The 15,832-nt window shown below is 34.0% G+C and overlaps 1 protein-coding gene and 1 non-coding gene across 12 annotated transcripts in view; both read left to right on the forward strand.

Annotated features, from left to right (window-relative positions):
- The window catches only part of MIPOL1 (mirror-image polydactyly 1), a 339,430-nt gene that overhangs the window by 75,928 nt on the left and 247,670 nt on the right, over positions 1–15,832 (forward strand). For 10 of the 11 annotated variants that reach the window (XM_047736318.1, XM_047736322.1, XM_047736315.1 and 7 more), the window contains 2 exons: positions 13,421–13,640; positions 15,248–15,383. In XM_047736318.1, the coding sequence (XP_047592274.1) occupies positions 13,421–13,640; positions 15,248–15,383 (356 nt within the window). Of the gene's footprint in view, positions 1–2,289; positions 2,350–13,420; positions 13,641–15,247; positions 15,384–15,832 lie in introns of those variants that run through there. The other variant, XM_047736321.1, reaches the window with a different exon arrangement.
- On the forward strand, positions 1,663–1,815 carry LOC125105825 (small nucleolar RNA SNORA62/SNORA6 family). Its single transcript, XR_007129075.1, has one exon. It is a non-coding gene; the product is annotated as a small nucleolar RNA SNORA62/SNORA6 family (small nucleolar RNA).

Genomic DNA, 15,832 nt, shown 5'->3' on the forward strand with positions numbered 1-15,832 from the left:
TTAGGTTCGCAACAAAATTGAGAGGAAAATGCAGAGTTCCTACTATACCCCCTATTCCTTATCCCTCTATCCCCCAACACACACACACACACACACACACACACAAAAAAAAAAACCTTTCCCACCATCAACATCCCCACTGTAGTGGAACATTTGCTACAATTGAACCTACCTATAAATTCTGAATAAGGGAAAAAGTTTGCGGGATAGTAGAAGTCTCACCTTTTTGTTTTGTCTTGTTTTTATTCAAGTGTTTTAAATCAGTTCAGGCAATACTCTTCATGTGGAATTCTCATTACACCTTTGGTCCTTCATTTTTAAAAATGATAATTATTAAGATTAAGTGCAACAAGTGGTAAATTTCTTTTTTTTAATAAGTTTCATTCTCCCCCATTATTTCTGTACTATTGGTATGATCCTCTCTTTGTACAACTTGTAACTATTTCTTTGATTTAAGGAAATCCAACTCTACTTTTATGTGTAGGTACTATCAGATTTATTTGTGGCCATGAAAATATGAATATTTTTTTGAAATAGAAAAAATTACCTGAATTTTTCAAAAGTTTTTTGCTTTGTTTTAAATTCTCCATCCTTAAGATTCTGAGGTCTTTGATAAAAATCCTCATTGATTTCTGGTTATGGCCCTTTCATGCTAAAGGACTTTTTGGAACACATTGTTACAACACGTATCTTAATACAATGTTATTGAATCTTTAATTTTTTTTTAGAAATTAAGATTTTAGCTTATCGTATTTAAGATAACCATTATAGTCTTCCTAGTGGCTGTATTTTTCACCTTTAGTGTGATCATTGTAAAGTCCTGGGTGTACATTGGCATTTTGTTGATTTTGGAGGTCTGAATCAATACACATTGGTGTATAGACTGAAATTATAGCCATTTACACAGTGGGTCCAGGTTGACTGGCTATTTATAGAGTAGCACTGATGTGACTACATTTACTCACTAGTTTTGGTTATCAATAAATCTGGTAATTGAATAAAAAATTGGGGGGGTCACTAAATACTCCAACTGTGTGTGTGTGTGTGTTTGTGTGTGTGTGTGTGTAATTCAGAACAACCTAACATATAGGACATTATTATCTTTTGGGGAGTAGTTTCAGATGCAGGTTTTCTTTGTGTTTTTGCCTTTTGTGTTTTTTTGTTTTTTCTCAGGGAATATGAAAAGCAAACAACAAATCAGGCCACAAAATTTAGAAATTTCATAGTCTAAATGACTGAATTAAAAATATTCTAATTTGTAGCTTTGGGTTAAATTCAATAATTCTTTGCCAAAGAGTAAAACTGTGCTGATAAGATGTAAATTAAAACTAATTATTTTTAAAAAATCCTATTTGACTTTCATTTTTAATTTTTGAGAGTCTAGTCTTCACATATGGAAACTTTCTAGTACTTTAGAATCAGGATGCTGCTAATGGGTGAAAAATTAAAAGTGATCATTTCATGTTGATAAAATTATACTTGTTAAATAGATACAGAATATGTTAGTTTTTGCTAATTAAGCATTTTTAAAATTAAAATTAAATTCTCTTTTTTAATGCCATTTCACTGGCTGTTCCTAGAATAATTTGACATATGCCAAAACATAGTAATGTTTATTGATTTTGAGTGATTTTAGTATAGAAATATAATAAAAATTGAGCACATGCACATTATTAGAGCTTAGAGTTGGGGCCTCTGTCTGGCCGATGAACTGCGAAGTGTAGGTAGTGTGCTACCTACTGTCCCATCTTTCGCTAACTCCACAAGGGTCTCTGGCCTAATGAGTAGAGTTTGATAGTAATTCTTGCTACAAGTATTAAAAATAAATAAATAAATAAATAAATAAGTAAATAAAAATTAAGCAAGATACACTTGATTTCTTTCTTTAATGTCTTTTTTATTTCTCCCCACATTCAAAATCTTCAGATTAATATTGATCAGATTAGGATAGATAGGTTGTATTAAGCATTAGTTTTCTTGAACCAACAATACATATTAGGGTAAATACGGTAGGAAAGATAGAACAAACATAATCTTTAAGGATTCAGGCTTGTGTATAAGCATTTGGAATATGGAGTATAGAGTATTCTGGGTTCTTTCCACAGATTAATGAATTTATGGAAAGAATTCCTATTTTAAGTAGATTAGATATTTTTTGAATTTTTGTTTAAAAATCAAATGTTGCAAATTTGGAGTCACTGAAGCTTTTTACACAATCGTTTTTAAGCGTGTAAAGTTAAGTAATGATTTCGTTTTAGCAAATCTGTTTCCTTTTAGAAATCTTCAGTGTCCATATATTGTAGTCAACCAGTATAAAGTATAGACCAGGAGAAGGCTACATTAGTCCAGGTAAGAAGACCAAAGATAAAACAAAAATTTTCATTAAAAAGCCAATACTTGATCTCCTGAGAATGCAGTAGAGACTTCCTCTGCATTTTTAATAGGCTATTTGCTCTCTAAGATGTTCTGTATTGGTCTTTTATTAGGTGGTTTTTTTTTTTTTTTTTTTTGAAGTCTCTTCTTCCTTAAGTCATTTGAAATGAAAATATAATTTTTTTTTTTTTTACTTTTCTCAAGCTTTTTTTTTTTTTTTTCCTTAGATATTTAGTGCTTTTTTTTTTTAAGTTACGAATGTTAACTCTGGTATGGGGCTGATGACACTACAGTATAACTAACAGGGCACTACTATAGTAGTCATGGTTGACTGATGAAATGGGAGTCCCCTACCTTTTCCTTTTACGCTTTTGGATTTTGTTTTGTTTTTTTTTTTTTTTTCCTGGAGAAACAAATGGTAAATTTGAATAAAACACATATCATTTGCATAGAAAGTTATGTAATGATGCCATATAGAGTATAATGATTTCCTAAAACCTTGTATTTAAAGTAACCTGAATTACAATGAGAGATAAACAGAATATTTACCCATCCCTTATGAGCTACTGCTGATATGTAAATTTATTCTTCTACTTTGCACAAATATACTTTTGAGCTACTGCTTAAACACTTTGAGGTCCTTAGTCAAACAGTTTTAATGATGCCTCCAATATTATGAAAGTGTGACATTTGATGAATGTCTCATATAGTTTTGATATCTGGGCACATGTCAACAAAAAAAATTGAACATTGGTTTGTCATGCAACACCTAGATAATTTATAATTTTACTGTTTATATCCATCTTGACATTTTTTATCTGCCAAAGGCAGGTTTCATTTGGAATCTTAATCTGAGATTTATTTGGTGGATCTGGAAATCATAGCTAGGGTTCCCACAGGAAATGGTCCATCTACCAACAGATTAAATGGCAGTCCTGCAGTTGTTAGGGGAGCTCTGCATTTAACACACATGCATACTCATTCAGTCAGCACTGTGGAGAAAAATTAAAGTAGTAACCCAGGTTTAGGAACAATGTAGCTAAAAAGTCCCATATTTGCTGAATGACAAAGGGTTATATAGCAGCATTTCATTTTATTATTCGTGCTTGAATTTCTTGTTTGCTCTGTTGAGTCTGCTGACGAATACTAATAAACGCCTGCAACAATCCAGACGAGAGATGCCTGGCAACAAAGCTATGCGGTGGACCTCCCTGATCTTCTCCAGTTCACAACCTGACCTTTTGAAAAATTGGCTGGGCTAAGCTGCAGAATTTGGGTGTAATGGTTATTGTTAACTCCAGCTTTAGGATTTATTAATTTGTGTGATCAAGACTTACCTATACTTCAAAGTTTCAAAAGACCAAACACAATCATCCATCCATTAGAACTAACATTGTGTTTCAGTGATTTCCACTTAGTGTCTGACGGGTGATTCTTCTATTTTGTTTTTCAAGTCTAAAAATGCTCTTAAATAAAATGAAAGGCACAAGTGAAGAAAATCTGTTTTGGTTATTGGAAAAGTTAGCATCCGTAAGTGTTTTTTGAAATTATTGAATTCATGGACAGTAGGTATGTGTTCATACTTAACAAACAAAAACTAGGTAATTATGAAACCTATTTTACTTGCGATTGTGGAAATTTAAGACTTAACCTAGTTCGTTCATATTTTTTATTGCTTTATATAAATTATTCTTATAACACAAATTTAGAAAGACTGAAAGGGTTAGAAACGTATAGTAGGTAGCCAAATAATTCATATCACTGAGGCAAAAAAGGAATAAAGACCACTAGTGTTAGTTAATAAAATTTTAGGACAGTTTTCACAATTATTTCAACCTAGATAGTATTTGCAGTGGTTTCAATAAGATGATACAAGTTTTACAGAGCTTTAATTTATGTGATATGTTCGTAAGTTAATTAGGTAGCCTAAGCTTTAGGAGATTACACTATTACACTGTGTTCATGATTTTCATACAGTGAAGGATGTTAAAATTTAGAATCTGAAATATTGTAATCTGATCTCTTCCCCAATAGAATGAATTTTGTTCATTCTATTGAGATCATCTGATCTCAGAAATCTGATCTCTTCCCCAATAGAATGAATTTTGTTGTGCTTTTGACTGTTTGAACTTGATAAAACAAATAGTTTTTAAAATTTAGTATAGTATCACCACTTAAAATAGCTTTTTCATAATAAAACAAATAACAAAATTCCAGTAAAATAATTTTCATGGCTAGCCAGTGGATAATTTGAAATATGATACACTAAGTCATCAGTTTTCTTAATCAAAGATGAAATAACCTTAACCTCACCACTTCTTTTTGATATGTTATTCTAAATATGCAACCACATATAGGAATATAAAAGATGTAGCTCATTTTGAATGTTGAACCTTCATGTGCAAATGAATAAATTATGTGATATTGGCAGGTGTCATGATTTTCCGACTTTATAAACCTTTGTAAACTCTTACTTCAAAATCCAATAGCTATATTCTGCCTCTGCCCCTGATATGTTTTTGACTTCTCATTATATATATTACACCCTTAATAGACCTACATAAGACTTTATATCTGTGCTTTCCAACATGGTAGCCACTGGCTGTGTGTAGCTATGAGCACTTGAAATGTGGGCAGTGTTTATGTAGACCAATGAAAATGAAAGTTATACTTCTTCTTACTTCTTATTGCTGTTCAAGCCAAATTATATTAAAACCCAAGAGAGTATACAGTTTGACAGATTTGCACTTTTTTAAGCCAGAGATCCAGAAGTTATCTAATTTCTTGTGACTCCCAAGTTAGAATTTCTGAAGGATAACTGCCTGTGCTACTAGCTATAGTCCTGATTGTATCTAATATTGTGCCAATGTAGTGAATGATTAAGTTGTGTTGCAGAAACAGGCTATTTAAATTTCTCATTTTTTCTTAAATGTATGGGTTTTTTTTTAAGATTTTATTTATTTATTTGAGAGAGAGAGATCACAAGTAGGCAGAGAGGCAGGCAGAGAGAGAGGAAGGGAAGCAGGCTCCCTGCTGAGCAGAGAGCCCGATGCGGGACTCGATCCCAGGACCCTGAGATCATGACCTGAGCCAAAGGCAGCGGCTTAACCCACTGAGCCACCCAGGCACCCTCTTAAATGTATGTTTAACCCACTATTTTTTTTTAAGGATTTTATTCATTTATTTGACAGACAAAGATCACAAGTAGGCAGAGAGGCAGGCAGAGAGAGAGAGAGAGAGAGAGAGGAGGAAGCAGGCTCCCTGCTGAGCAGAGAGCCTGATGCAGGGCTCAACCCCAGGACCCTGGGATCATGACCTGAGTTGAAGGCAGAGGCTTTAACCCACTGAGCCACCCAGGCGCCCAAAATTTCTTATTTTCTTGCTATGGGATTGAATCTACAGAAATATACTGTTACATTTTCTTTCTGTACAATTAATTTTCTTTTTTTTTTTTTTTAAAGATTTTATTTATTTATTTGACAGAGAGAGATCACAAGTAGACGGAGAGGCAGGCAGAGAGAGAGAGAGAGGGAAGCAGGCTTCTTGCTGAGCAGAGAGCCTGATGCGGGACTCGATCCCAGGACCCTGAGATCACGACCTGAGCCGAAGGCAGCGGCTTAACCCACTGAGCCACCCAGGCGCCCCTGTACAATGAATTTTCTTTCAGGATCTTTTTCTAGTGTCAGGATTTCTAAATTTCAAAGTCCTATTACTTCCGTAACTTACTAGTTTTATAATCTGATATGTACTTTGTTAAATCATTACATGTTAACTACAAGTTTTAACCTCATTAAATATTTTCTCTTTATTGTATATTTCTCATTGAATGAGCTAGCATTGTATTTATTTTTATATCCATGTCTTTGGATATTTTAATAAGAAATTTTAAATTATAGTTTATTTATTCTTTTTGTATTTTAATTTAAAAATCTTTTGCTTAAAAAAAAAAAGACTTTTGCTTTTAGCCAAGCAGAATTTTGCAGATAATAATAGCTAACATTTATTGAGTGTGTACTCTGTGCTGACACTTTTCCAAGAGATTATATAATTTAAATAATTTAATCCTTATAACAACCTTTTTGAGATAGGTGCTGTTATTATATACTTCTATTGGTAGGGAAGTTAATGAGGTTAAGTAATTTGCTAAAGGTCATACAGCCATGTGGTGGAGCCAGAATTCAAACCCTGCCATTGGTCTTTAGCTCATGCACTGTGGTTTTGCTTGGAAGATCTAAATACACCAGTGTTCTACTTGGAAGGTCTAACCTTTTCTCTTGTATGCACTCATAGTAGGTGAGACCACTCTGATATGGCCCAATTTTCTGATGTCTTTTTCTTTTATGTTTGGCAGGGAGCGGGGAAGCGCTTGTATGCATCTGTGTGGAAAACTAACCCTTCTCTGCATAAAAAAGGAAATAGTATTATTTAGTAAAGGAAATAATAGTATTTGTACACACACACACACAGATAACCTACATTTAACTTACTTAAGGGATTGGTGGAAGTTATTTGGAGCCACTAACTGATACTTTTGTTCTGATTATGTTGAAACTAATGTTCACTTAGAGAAATCCTGAACCATTGAAAAAAGACAACATCTTTTGTTTAAAATATGGGACTACCATAGTAATTACATCATTACATCAATTTTACAGTCTTATTTAGTAGCAAAGAAAGTGTCATGTCATCTTGATGTTGTTACATATGGTGGTAATGGACAATATACAGAAGAAAGAAGCGATAAGCATGAGATTTTTGTTCTTTTTAAATTTATAAAATCACATGCTATAGTATAAGTAATCATCTGTCCTCTCCAAAAAAAAGTGTTTAAAGAAGTGGGACCAATTATGTGAGCAGGCATCAGAGAGCACATTAGCAGATTGCCTCCTTTATGGTTCATGTCAGATGTAAATTTCCCTAAGTAGCATCTGCATCTGAAGGTGCAAGAGATCCATTTATTTGAATATACTTGCCTATAATATTTCTATTGCCTTTTTTCTTTTCTGTCCCTGAGCTCTCAGGTAGCTGGCATGTTGCTATTCTGAGTAACCCTGGTAGGATCCCTAGAGACAATTCTAGCTCAACCACTCTGAAGAAACAGCTCTGTAAACAGTATTGACCCCCCCAGGGGACCATCAAATCCGTTTACACAGATACCAGTTGTCACAAACTATTTACAAAGCCAGACAGAACAGAATTTCCCAGCCTTTAAGAATCCCTATTTGATTCTAGCCACCTCCTCCCTTCTGTGTAGTAGTTGGGAAATAACAGTTATTTTTAGCCATGAGTCATGATTTGTTGAGTAGCATCAGTTTAACTGAGTGTATTATACATTAACTAATGTACAGTTGTCTGCAGAATTGAACTCAAGGGGGATCTTAGAGATTTCTTTCCTAGGGTAGGAAATGGTATAATATTGTCAATTTTTTTAGACTAAGGAATTGAGAATTTAATAGCAATGCTAGCATTGAGAGACTTGACAGTACTGATACTCCAGAAATAAAGAGAATTTGTTAAATCATGAAAATCATCCATTGGAAACAGCATGAAAGTCACTGGAGTGTGACACAAGGTCTTCAAACATATGTTGCAGGTCGCCGGGGCACATGTACTAAGTATTAACATTCCCCCCAAATCTTTATGAAATCGACCCATTTTGCCCAGATGAATAAACTGTCTCTAACAAACAGTAGCAATTTGGGGAATACCTAGTAGTAATCCTCTGTAACATAATTTTCAAATGGCCATAGGATAAGTTTATATGGTAGTGATATTAATAGCAAAAATTAGGAAATATATTTGGTTTGAAGTAGTCATATTCTCATGTCCAGTAATACAGTGTGCTCACAGAAGAGCAAAAAAAGTAAATAAAGGAATTGATAGTAGTTATAAAAATTCCCTGTCACTTAACTCTTAGGAAAGAAAGACCTCAGCATCTTATGAAATATGAAGAAGAGATTGATAATTTATTCTCTAAGTCCATATGGAGAAATGTATTTAAATAGTATTAATTATGTTCATCATAATGATGGAACAGTTAACAAGGACATTGATTAAATGCTGAAGCAGATTACTAAAGAAGGTTATAGAGTTTCCATTTTAAACCATGTGGCAGAGAGGAATTAATAGGATAATTTTACTTTTAAGCTTTCATCTGCCTAGAGATAAGAGTTTGAATCAGAAGTGAATGTTTTTTCTTTTAAACATTTATCTTTCTAATTGACTGTTGTGCAAAACAGACCTATAACTTCCCTTTTTGTTGCACTGTATTGCCTTAGATACTTATATTTCTATATGCAGTGCCTTTTTATGCATCACCCTCAGGTGATGGGGCAATCCGAATATCTCAACTGAAGCTTTTAGTAGCGTCACCCCCTTATCACTTCGTAATGAATGGTCTTTCTTCTGGGCTGGAGAGTTTAGGGAAGACAACTGAAGACTGAGGTACAGTCATTAAGTGCTATCATCTTCTCTTGACTGGAGACAATACTAACTCAGAAACTGAATTTAAGTCAGGCTTTGAAAAAGGTAAAGAAAACTTGGCAAAATGCAATATGGTATAGCAGTTTCTTAAAATCTGACTTGAAAAGTCAAAAGTATATCATGCCTGTAAGTTACTCTCAAGTGTTATGGAGAAAAATACATGTATAGATAGGCAGGTAGGTAGATTTGGAGAGAATGAATTATAAAGCAAATGTGGTAAAATGTTAACATCTGGAGAATCTGGGTGCCTTCATCCAGTATATAGAATTCTTTGTACTGTTTTTGCAACTTTTTTATAAGACTGAAATTATTTCAAAGTAAATAGATTTAAAAAAGATTACTTACCTACAATCAGTTCCTATCAGCTCTCTCACCTGTCTCTGTCTTCAGCATGTTCATGCAGTCAGTGAAGTCTGGACTTTCATTTCTCCTTTCTTTTCTTGCCTTTTTTTCTGAATGATTTCCATGTCTTAATAGGTGACACTTTTAGTACCTTGATTCCTTGATTTTTTTCTTCTCCAAGTACCTTCATCATCAATCTGTTTCATTAATCCATTCCCAGATGAGCCACATCTTTAGAAATTTTTACTCCCTCACTATAACATCTTGTCATTGCAAGAAAAGACATACAAGAAATGTTTTGTTTTTCCAAAAGCTATTCCTTCTCTGTACCCATGCTTTTTTTTCCCCTGTTCTCTTATTCTTACAGTCTGTCAACTTTTTCTTTATATCATCTAACTCGAACCCTTTGGTGGTTGATTGCTTTCCACATCCCTACTTGTCTTTTATTATAACAAATGTCTTTGTGAAATCTTCCCAGAGGCTTCTAGTTGAGCATCACTATGTCTAGCATGTCTTATATTTGGTCTCTATAGCTCTAGTATAGTCCTTTTATATTGTATTCAAATCATTAGACTGGTTTGCCTTCCTCACTATACTATAGAGTCCTTGAAGGGAGAGTCATTTCCCACTTGTCTTTGTTTTTCCCAGTACTTTCATCCAGCATATCACATAGGAGGTTTTCCATGGATTATTAAATTAATAAATAAATAGATTAACTAGAGGGGTCAAATTTTCTATACAGAGGTTGAATTTTGATATAGGATAATGCGACATGGTAGAGTAGAAAAGCATTGAGAGAGGATTTAAGCAACATTTACTGATAGTTGGTCAAAAACATAGACAAAAGGAAAATTTTATGAATCAGCCTTGTTACCTTAAAGTAAAATGAAATTCTTAGTAGAATAGTATAGATACTAATTTGCAGAGGAGGCTCCAAATGTAAACAGTTACAGTTGGGAATCTAAAAGCTTTTAGTACAGAGCAAGATTAGAAAGATCTAGAATTAATCAGAGCCAAGTCACATAGTATGGGGTTCTTCAAAAATATCAAACATTTAGACTTCAAATCCAGAAGTACATTAGGACTTGCTGAGTTTATTTCAATAATACTGTAAGGGATTACAATTACTATAATCCAGGAGGGATCTGTAAAGAGTCCTTTTATTGGGAAGGTCACACATCTGCTCTGAGTTTGAGGAAGATTGGACAGTTCCAGGTGAAAAGGCGCTGATTTACCAAGAGCTCAGCAGATCTTAAAACTTGACATCCGATAAGCTGAAGTAAGGAAGAGTGCTATAAATATAGTAAGCAGATAGCAAGTATAGATACCAGGGATGGAGTAAAGTAAACACTAGGAGGTTCGAAATAAAAAACTGAAAGCAGAAAGATTCTGAACTAGACCCAGAAATACAGAGGTAAAAATATGGGACAAGATGTATGTAGTGGTAAGATAATGGTAATGTACGTGATGGAAAACAGATCAGAGAGTCAAGACTTAAGATTCTGAAGCAGTTGGTATGGTATTGTCATAAAACACTGGGGACTTTTTATAGCTGCAAGTGCTCCATGGCTCATGTTTTTACCTTTTGGGGAATCTTTGTACCTCATAAACTGGAGAATAATATAGGCCTTAATAGTAACTTTCTGATATATTCCTGGACACAAGTTTTGTTATTTTGATATTGCTATCAGTAACTACTTTTAATTCTCTTACATTTTAGTTACGATTGATTCTTGAACAATCTGGGAGTTACGGTCATCAACCCTAGGTCAAAAATTCACATATAACTGTTGATTCCCTCAAAATGTAACTACTAAATAGTGGAGAAGCCTTACCAGTAAGATAGTCGATTAACATGTATTTTGCATGTTATATGCATTCTTAAAATAAAGTAAGCTAGAGAAAGAAAATGTTGCTAAGAAAATCACAAGAGAAAATACCTTTACAGTACTCTACTTCTTGAAAAAAAATTCATGGGTAAGTGGAACTGTGCAGTTCAGAGCCATGTGTTCAAGGGTCAACCATACTTTTAAAGTTACATGGTAGTGTTAGAAAGCGTGGTTTATTGATGATATAGTGGTATTCTTTAATGTCCATTTATAAAATTCCCTAATTTAGATTTTGGAGGTTCCATTCTACTAATACCAGCCTCTTCTAGAAAAGCAGCATGATGGGCGCCTGGGTGTCTCAGATGGTTAAACGTCTGCCTTCAGCTCAGGTCATGATCCCAGGGTCCTCAGATGAGTCCACATAGAGCTCTCTGCTCAGCAGGGAGTCTGCTTTTCACTCCCTCTCTGCTCCCCCTGCTTGTGCTCTCTTACTCTCTTTGTCAAATAAATAAATAGAAATAAAATCTTAAAAAAAAAAAAGTAGCATGATGAATCTCTGAAGCACACGATGTAAGCATTTTGAAATGTCAAAAACCAACAATTAATCTTCAGATACCTGGAATTGTTAGATTTTAAATCAAAACAATATGATGTTGAAATTTCATAGCTTACAGTATATAATTATGATAGCACATTCTCCCTATTTGTTTACTCAAACAAAATGAAATTGAGAGGAATTTACTAAAAACAAGTGGTTTCTGATTTAGCTTCAGCCACCATGATCATGTCCAGGACTTGGAGTTTATAACTGGTCACACCTAATTTTAGCATATCTACAGGCAAAGAATTTCTCCTTAAGGAATGAATACTTTGTGAAAGATTGCTTATTTATAAGTGCCTGTATTTTATTTTTATTCTAAAACTACTGTCCTCGGGGCACCAGGGTGGCTCAGTGGGTTAAAGCCTCTGCCTTCAGCTCCGGTCATGATCCCATGGTCCTGGGATCAAACCTCACATCGGGCTCTCTGCTCAGTGGGGAGCCTGCTTCCCCCTCTCTCTCCGCCTGCCTCTCTGCCTACTTGTGATCTTTGTCTGTCAAATAAATAAATAAAAAATCTAAAAAAAAAAAAAACAAAAACAAACAAAAAACCCTACTGTCCTCTGCTTTTCTTCTTAAAAGGATTTTAAGTTTGACAGGTTGGAAAAGTCATCATCAACAAACAGGTGAGAGTCACCTGCTTTTTAAAGTTCAACCATTATTGATGCTGGAAATAATAAAGTATTTGTTACAATCAGTATTTGTCTGTTGGTGTGATTTACTGGTAAAGGAGTTTATTTTAGGTACTTGTGTGTATGTGTCATTTACTTCCAAAAATTTCACTAAATCATCAGATACACTTTTCCTTTGAAATAGCTATTATTGGGGGCCTGGGTGGCTCAGTGGTTAAAGCCTCTGCCTTCGGCTCAGGTCATGATCTCAGGGTCCTGGGATCGAGTCCCACATCGGGCTCTCTGCTCGGCAGGGAGCCTGCCTCCTCCTGTCTCTCTCTGCCTGCCTCTCTGCCTGCTTGTGATCTGTCAAATTAAAAAAAAAAAAAAAAGAAATAGCTATTATTTATTAGTTACAGCTTAAAATAACTTTTATGAGATAGCCAGGCTTTACAAAATAGATTTTCTAATGTATACTATATATCTGATAAAAATGGGAGTTAAAAATAATGCCTATATTGTGTTAATTTTAATATTCTGATGATAAAAATAATAGCTAACATTTACTGATGTGCCATACACTAGGCCAAGTACTTTGCATGTATTAACCCAGTTAATCATCACAATAACTCAAGCAAAAATGCTATTATATTCTCATTTTACAAAAAAGAAACTTGGGCTTGGATGGGTAAGTAACTTGACCAAAGTTATGCCCTTGGCAAAGCTGAAATTCTAACCCAGGCGGTCTGATACGAGTTGCATGCACATTATCACTTCCCTATAATCATTAACTTACTGCATCCTATTTTTTGGAATCTAGAAAATACATCTAGAAAATAATGTTCCTACACCTGTGTTTCTCAGCTTTAATTTTATGCTGGAGTTATTTGGACACTCTGACAGATCTTGATTTAATTAGTGTAAGATATGTTCTGGACTAAGAATTTCCAGAAACTCCTCAGGTTATTTCAACCTGCAGGCAAGGTTGTAAACCATGGCCCTGAGTACCTACCAGAAGTGGAAGAACTATACTGTACGTGCTTAGCTGATTACGGTAGGAGTAAGAATAGTAAGTGCATGTTTAAAGCTATGAGAGCACCTATTTCCACAAAAGCTTTCATTTAAATGATTTAATATGTAGCTACGGCATTCACATATTTGTTTTTGTTTTGTTTTAAATACAGAGATAGCCCATAGTTATCTTGAACAAAAGACTGCAGGGAGAAATAAAAGTACAGAGTCAGATGAACTACCAACTGTGAATTCCAAGGAAGGCATGCATCAGAAATCCAATGAATTAGTCAATGAAGACACCCATGAGGACATAGAACTGCCAGGGCAGAGATCAAGGAATTTCCCTTATCCAGGTGATGAGACAGCTGACTGCACTACTAAAAAATCCAAGTGAGTGCTGGCAGACTTAAATTTAGGAAATAAGATTGAGAGAACTCTTTCTTCTTCCCTTCCTCCTTCCTCCATTCATCTCTCCCTTTCTTTTTGGCTTGGGCTAAATTGGACATATCATTAACTTACTGGAATTTGGGCAACCTACTGGAATTTTGTACTGTTTTCTTTACATGGGTGTAGTGTGTGTAGCTTGCTAATTGAAAAAGCACAAGGTGAGTTTTAATGAAGGCAAAGTTGAATATTATTGCCTGTGTCCTTTCATTTTGGATCTGGAAATAACTGTTAAGGTGACACAAAAGGGAAATTATTCATCAGAGCCCTAAACTGGCAGTTCTAGGACAAAATAAGCTCAAAGGTATGTTTTGGTTTTGGTTAGCATGATTTATTGTTTAAGTGAATTTGAATGCTTCTAGAAAGGCCTTGTACTCTCTCCCATTTGTCTTCCTTATTTTCTTTTCTGCAGCTTTTAACATTGACCTTACCTACTTAGTCCCAGGAAGAGATTTGATTTTGTGACACCTGTGACTTTTAGTTCTATGGATTAAAGTATTTTGATAATTAGTCTTATATTTTGAAAATACTGCAGAATTGTAAAAATTTCAATGACACTTATATATCCAGTCCAAACAAAATCTTACATATTTTAATAGTTTTGCATAAGAACAGCTAAATAAACAGTAAAATGATTATTTAAATATTATTTAGTAGTTATATTAATGAACATTAATATATAATTTGTGTATGTATTAATGTGTTCCTACTTCTTGGCAAATAGTTATATCATTACTAAAGTGCAGATTTCGAATATACTTTTGGGGGATAAGAGTAGGGATGAATGAAGAAGTGATAAACATTTTTTAACCACATGGGACAAATAGTAGAGGTTGGGCTAAAACTAAAACCTCAGTATGAAGTATCTAATGTAATTGCAACAGAAGAAATACATGGTAGATAGAGCTGCAGTGACTGTCCCAGACCTCTTAGAAACTTCTTAGAAACTCTAAGATTTACCTATGTTTACAACTTTAATATGATGCCTTCAAAAATGATCCATCTCTTTTCCCTTCCCTTCTTTATACTACCTGCTAACAAGTCGATATTGTTCTCAAATAGCATACAAAATGTCAAAAAAAATTATCATTAAATGTCATAGGAATAGGTTTTCATTTTTAATTTGTTTTGAGTTTAATAATCAAAAAATGATATTCTGTCAACCGAATTGAAAAAAAGTATGAATGTTGTTCCCATTTTCCAAAAAGTGAGATATGTTTCTAGAATCCTGACCAAAAGTCTAAACTGAATTTTTCACAACCCTTAAAACCTGAATTCTTTAAGTGTACTGAACCATGAATCTCTGTAGAAGTTACTAAATGCTTTCCATAGATTTAGTTCTCTAGTTGATAAATTAGAACCTCTGTAAAATTGATGTATTTATTCTTTTTGATCCATAGTATTGTCTTAACAGGGCATAACAAGAGAAATTTAAAATTAACTTTACTCATTTTTTGTTAAATTTGTCTCCCTCATTCTCATTCTAAAATTTATAGATTCTGTATAGTAGAAATCATATGTATATATTGTTTAACAGGTTTTTTTAATTACAGCATTATGGAACATAGAGAAAATGATTTGCACTGTGAATGTATGATCCCTTGTCAAGTTACTTCAGACTTAGATAAAGAGAAGAAAATAGCATTTCTTCTAAAAGAATTGGACATTCTCAGAGCAAGCAATAAAAAGGTACAATATAGAAAATCTGATAATTGTACAGTGTGCATTTTGCCATTGACCTTCTAAGTTTGCTTTGTTGCCCATCATAATTCAGTTTCCAGCTGTACTTTCATCCTTTAATGGTATAGCTCTATCTTGTTGCCATACCATGGCATCAGAGTATGACTGAGACAGTGGCTATGAAAAGCAATTTCTTTAATTTCCTCCCTGGCTGGCCTGTTATATCACTTCCTTTTTCATGAAACTATGGCAGCTGAAGTAGGTTCCTAAAAAGAAGATTCAAGTTTTATTGTAGTAAAAGTTTACTTCAGTATTATGGAATGTGAGAAATACAATGTACTGATTTTGTGTTACTTAACTTTCTTTTTCTTTTTTTATTAGTATCGGTGCCCTATATTTTACTTCAATAATATATGTAATTTAAAGTCATAAGGCTTGGCAATATTTTCATGTTCCTT

The sequence above is a fragment of the Lutra lutra genome, chromosome 7 (genome assembly GCF_902655055.1).
Source record: "Lutra lutra chromosome 7, mLutLut1.2, whole genome shotgun sequence".
In the NCBI taxonomy this organism is placed as follows: Eukaryota; Metazoa; Chordata; class Mammalia; order Carnivora; family Mustelidae; genus Lutra; species Lutra lutra.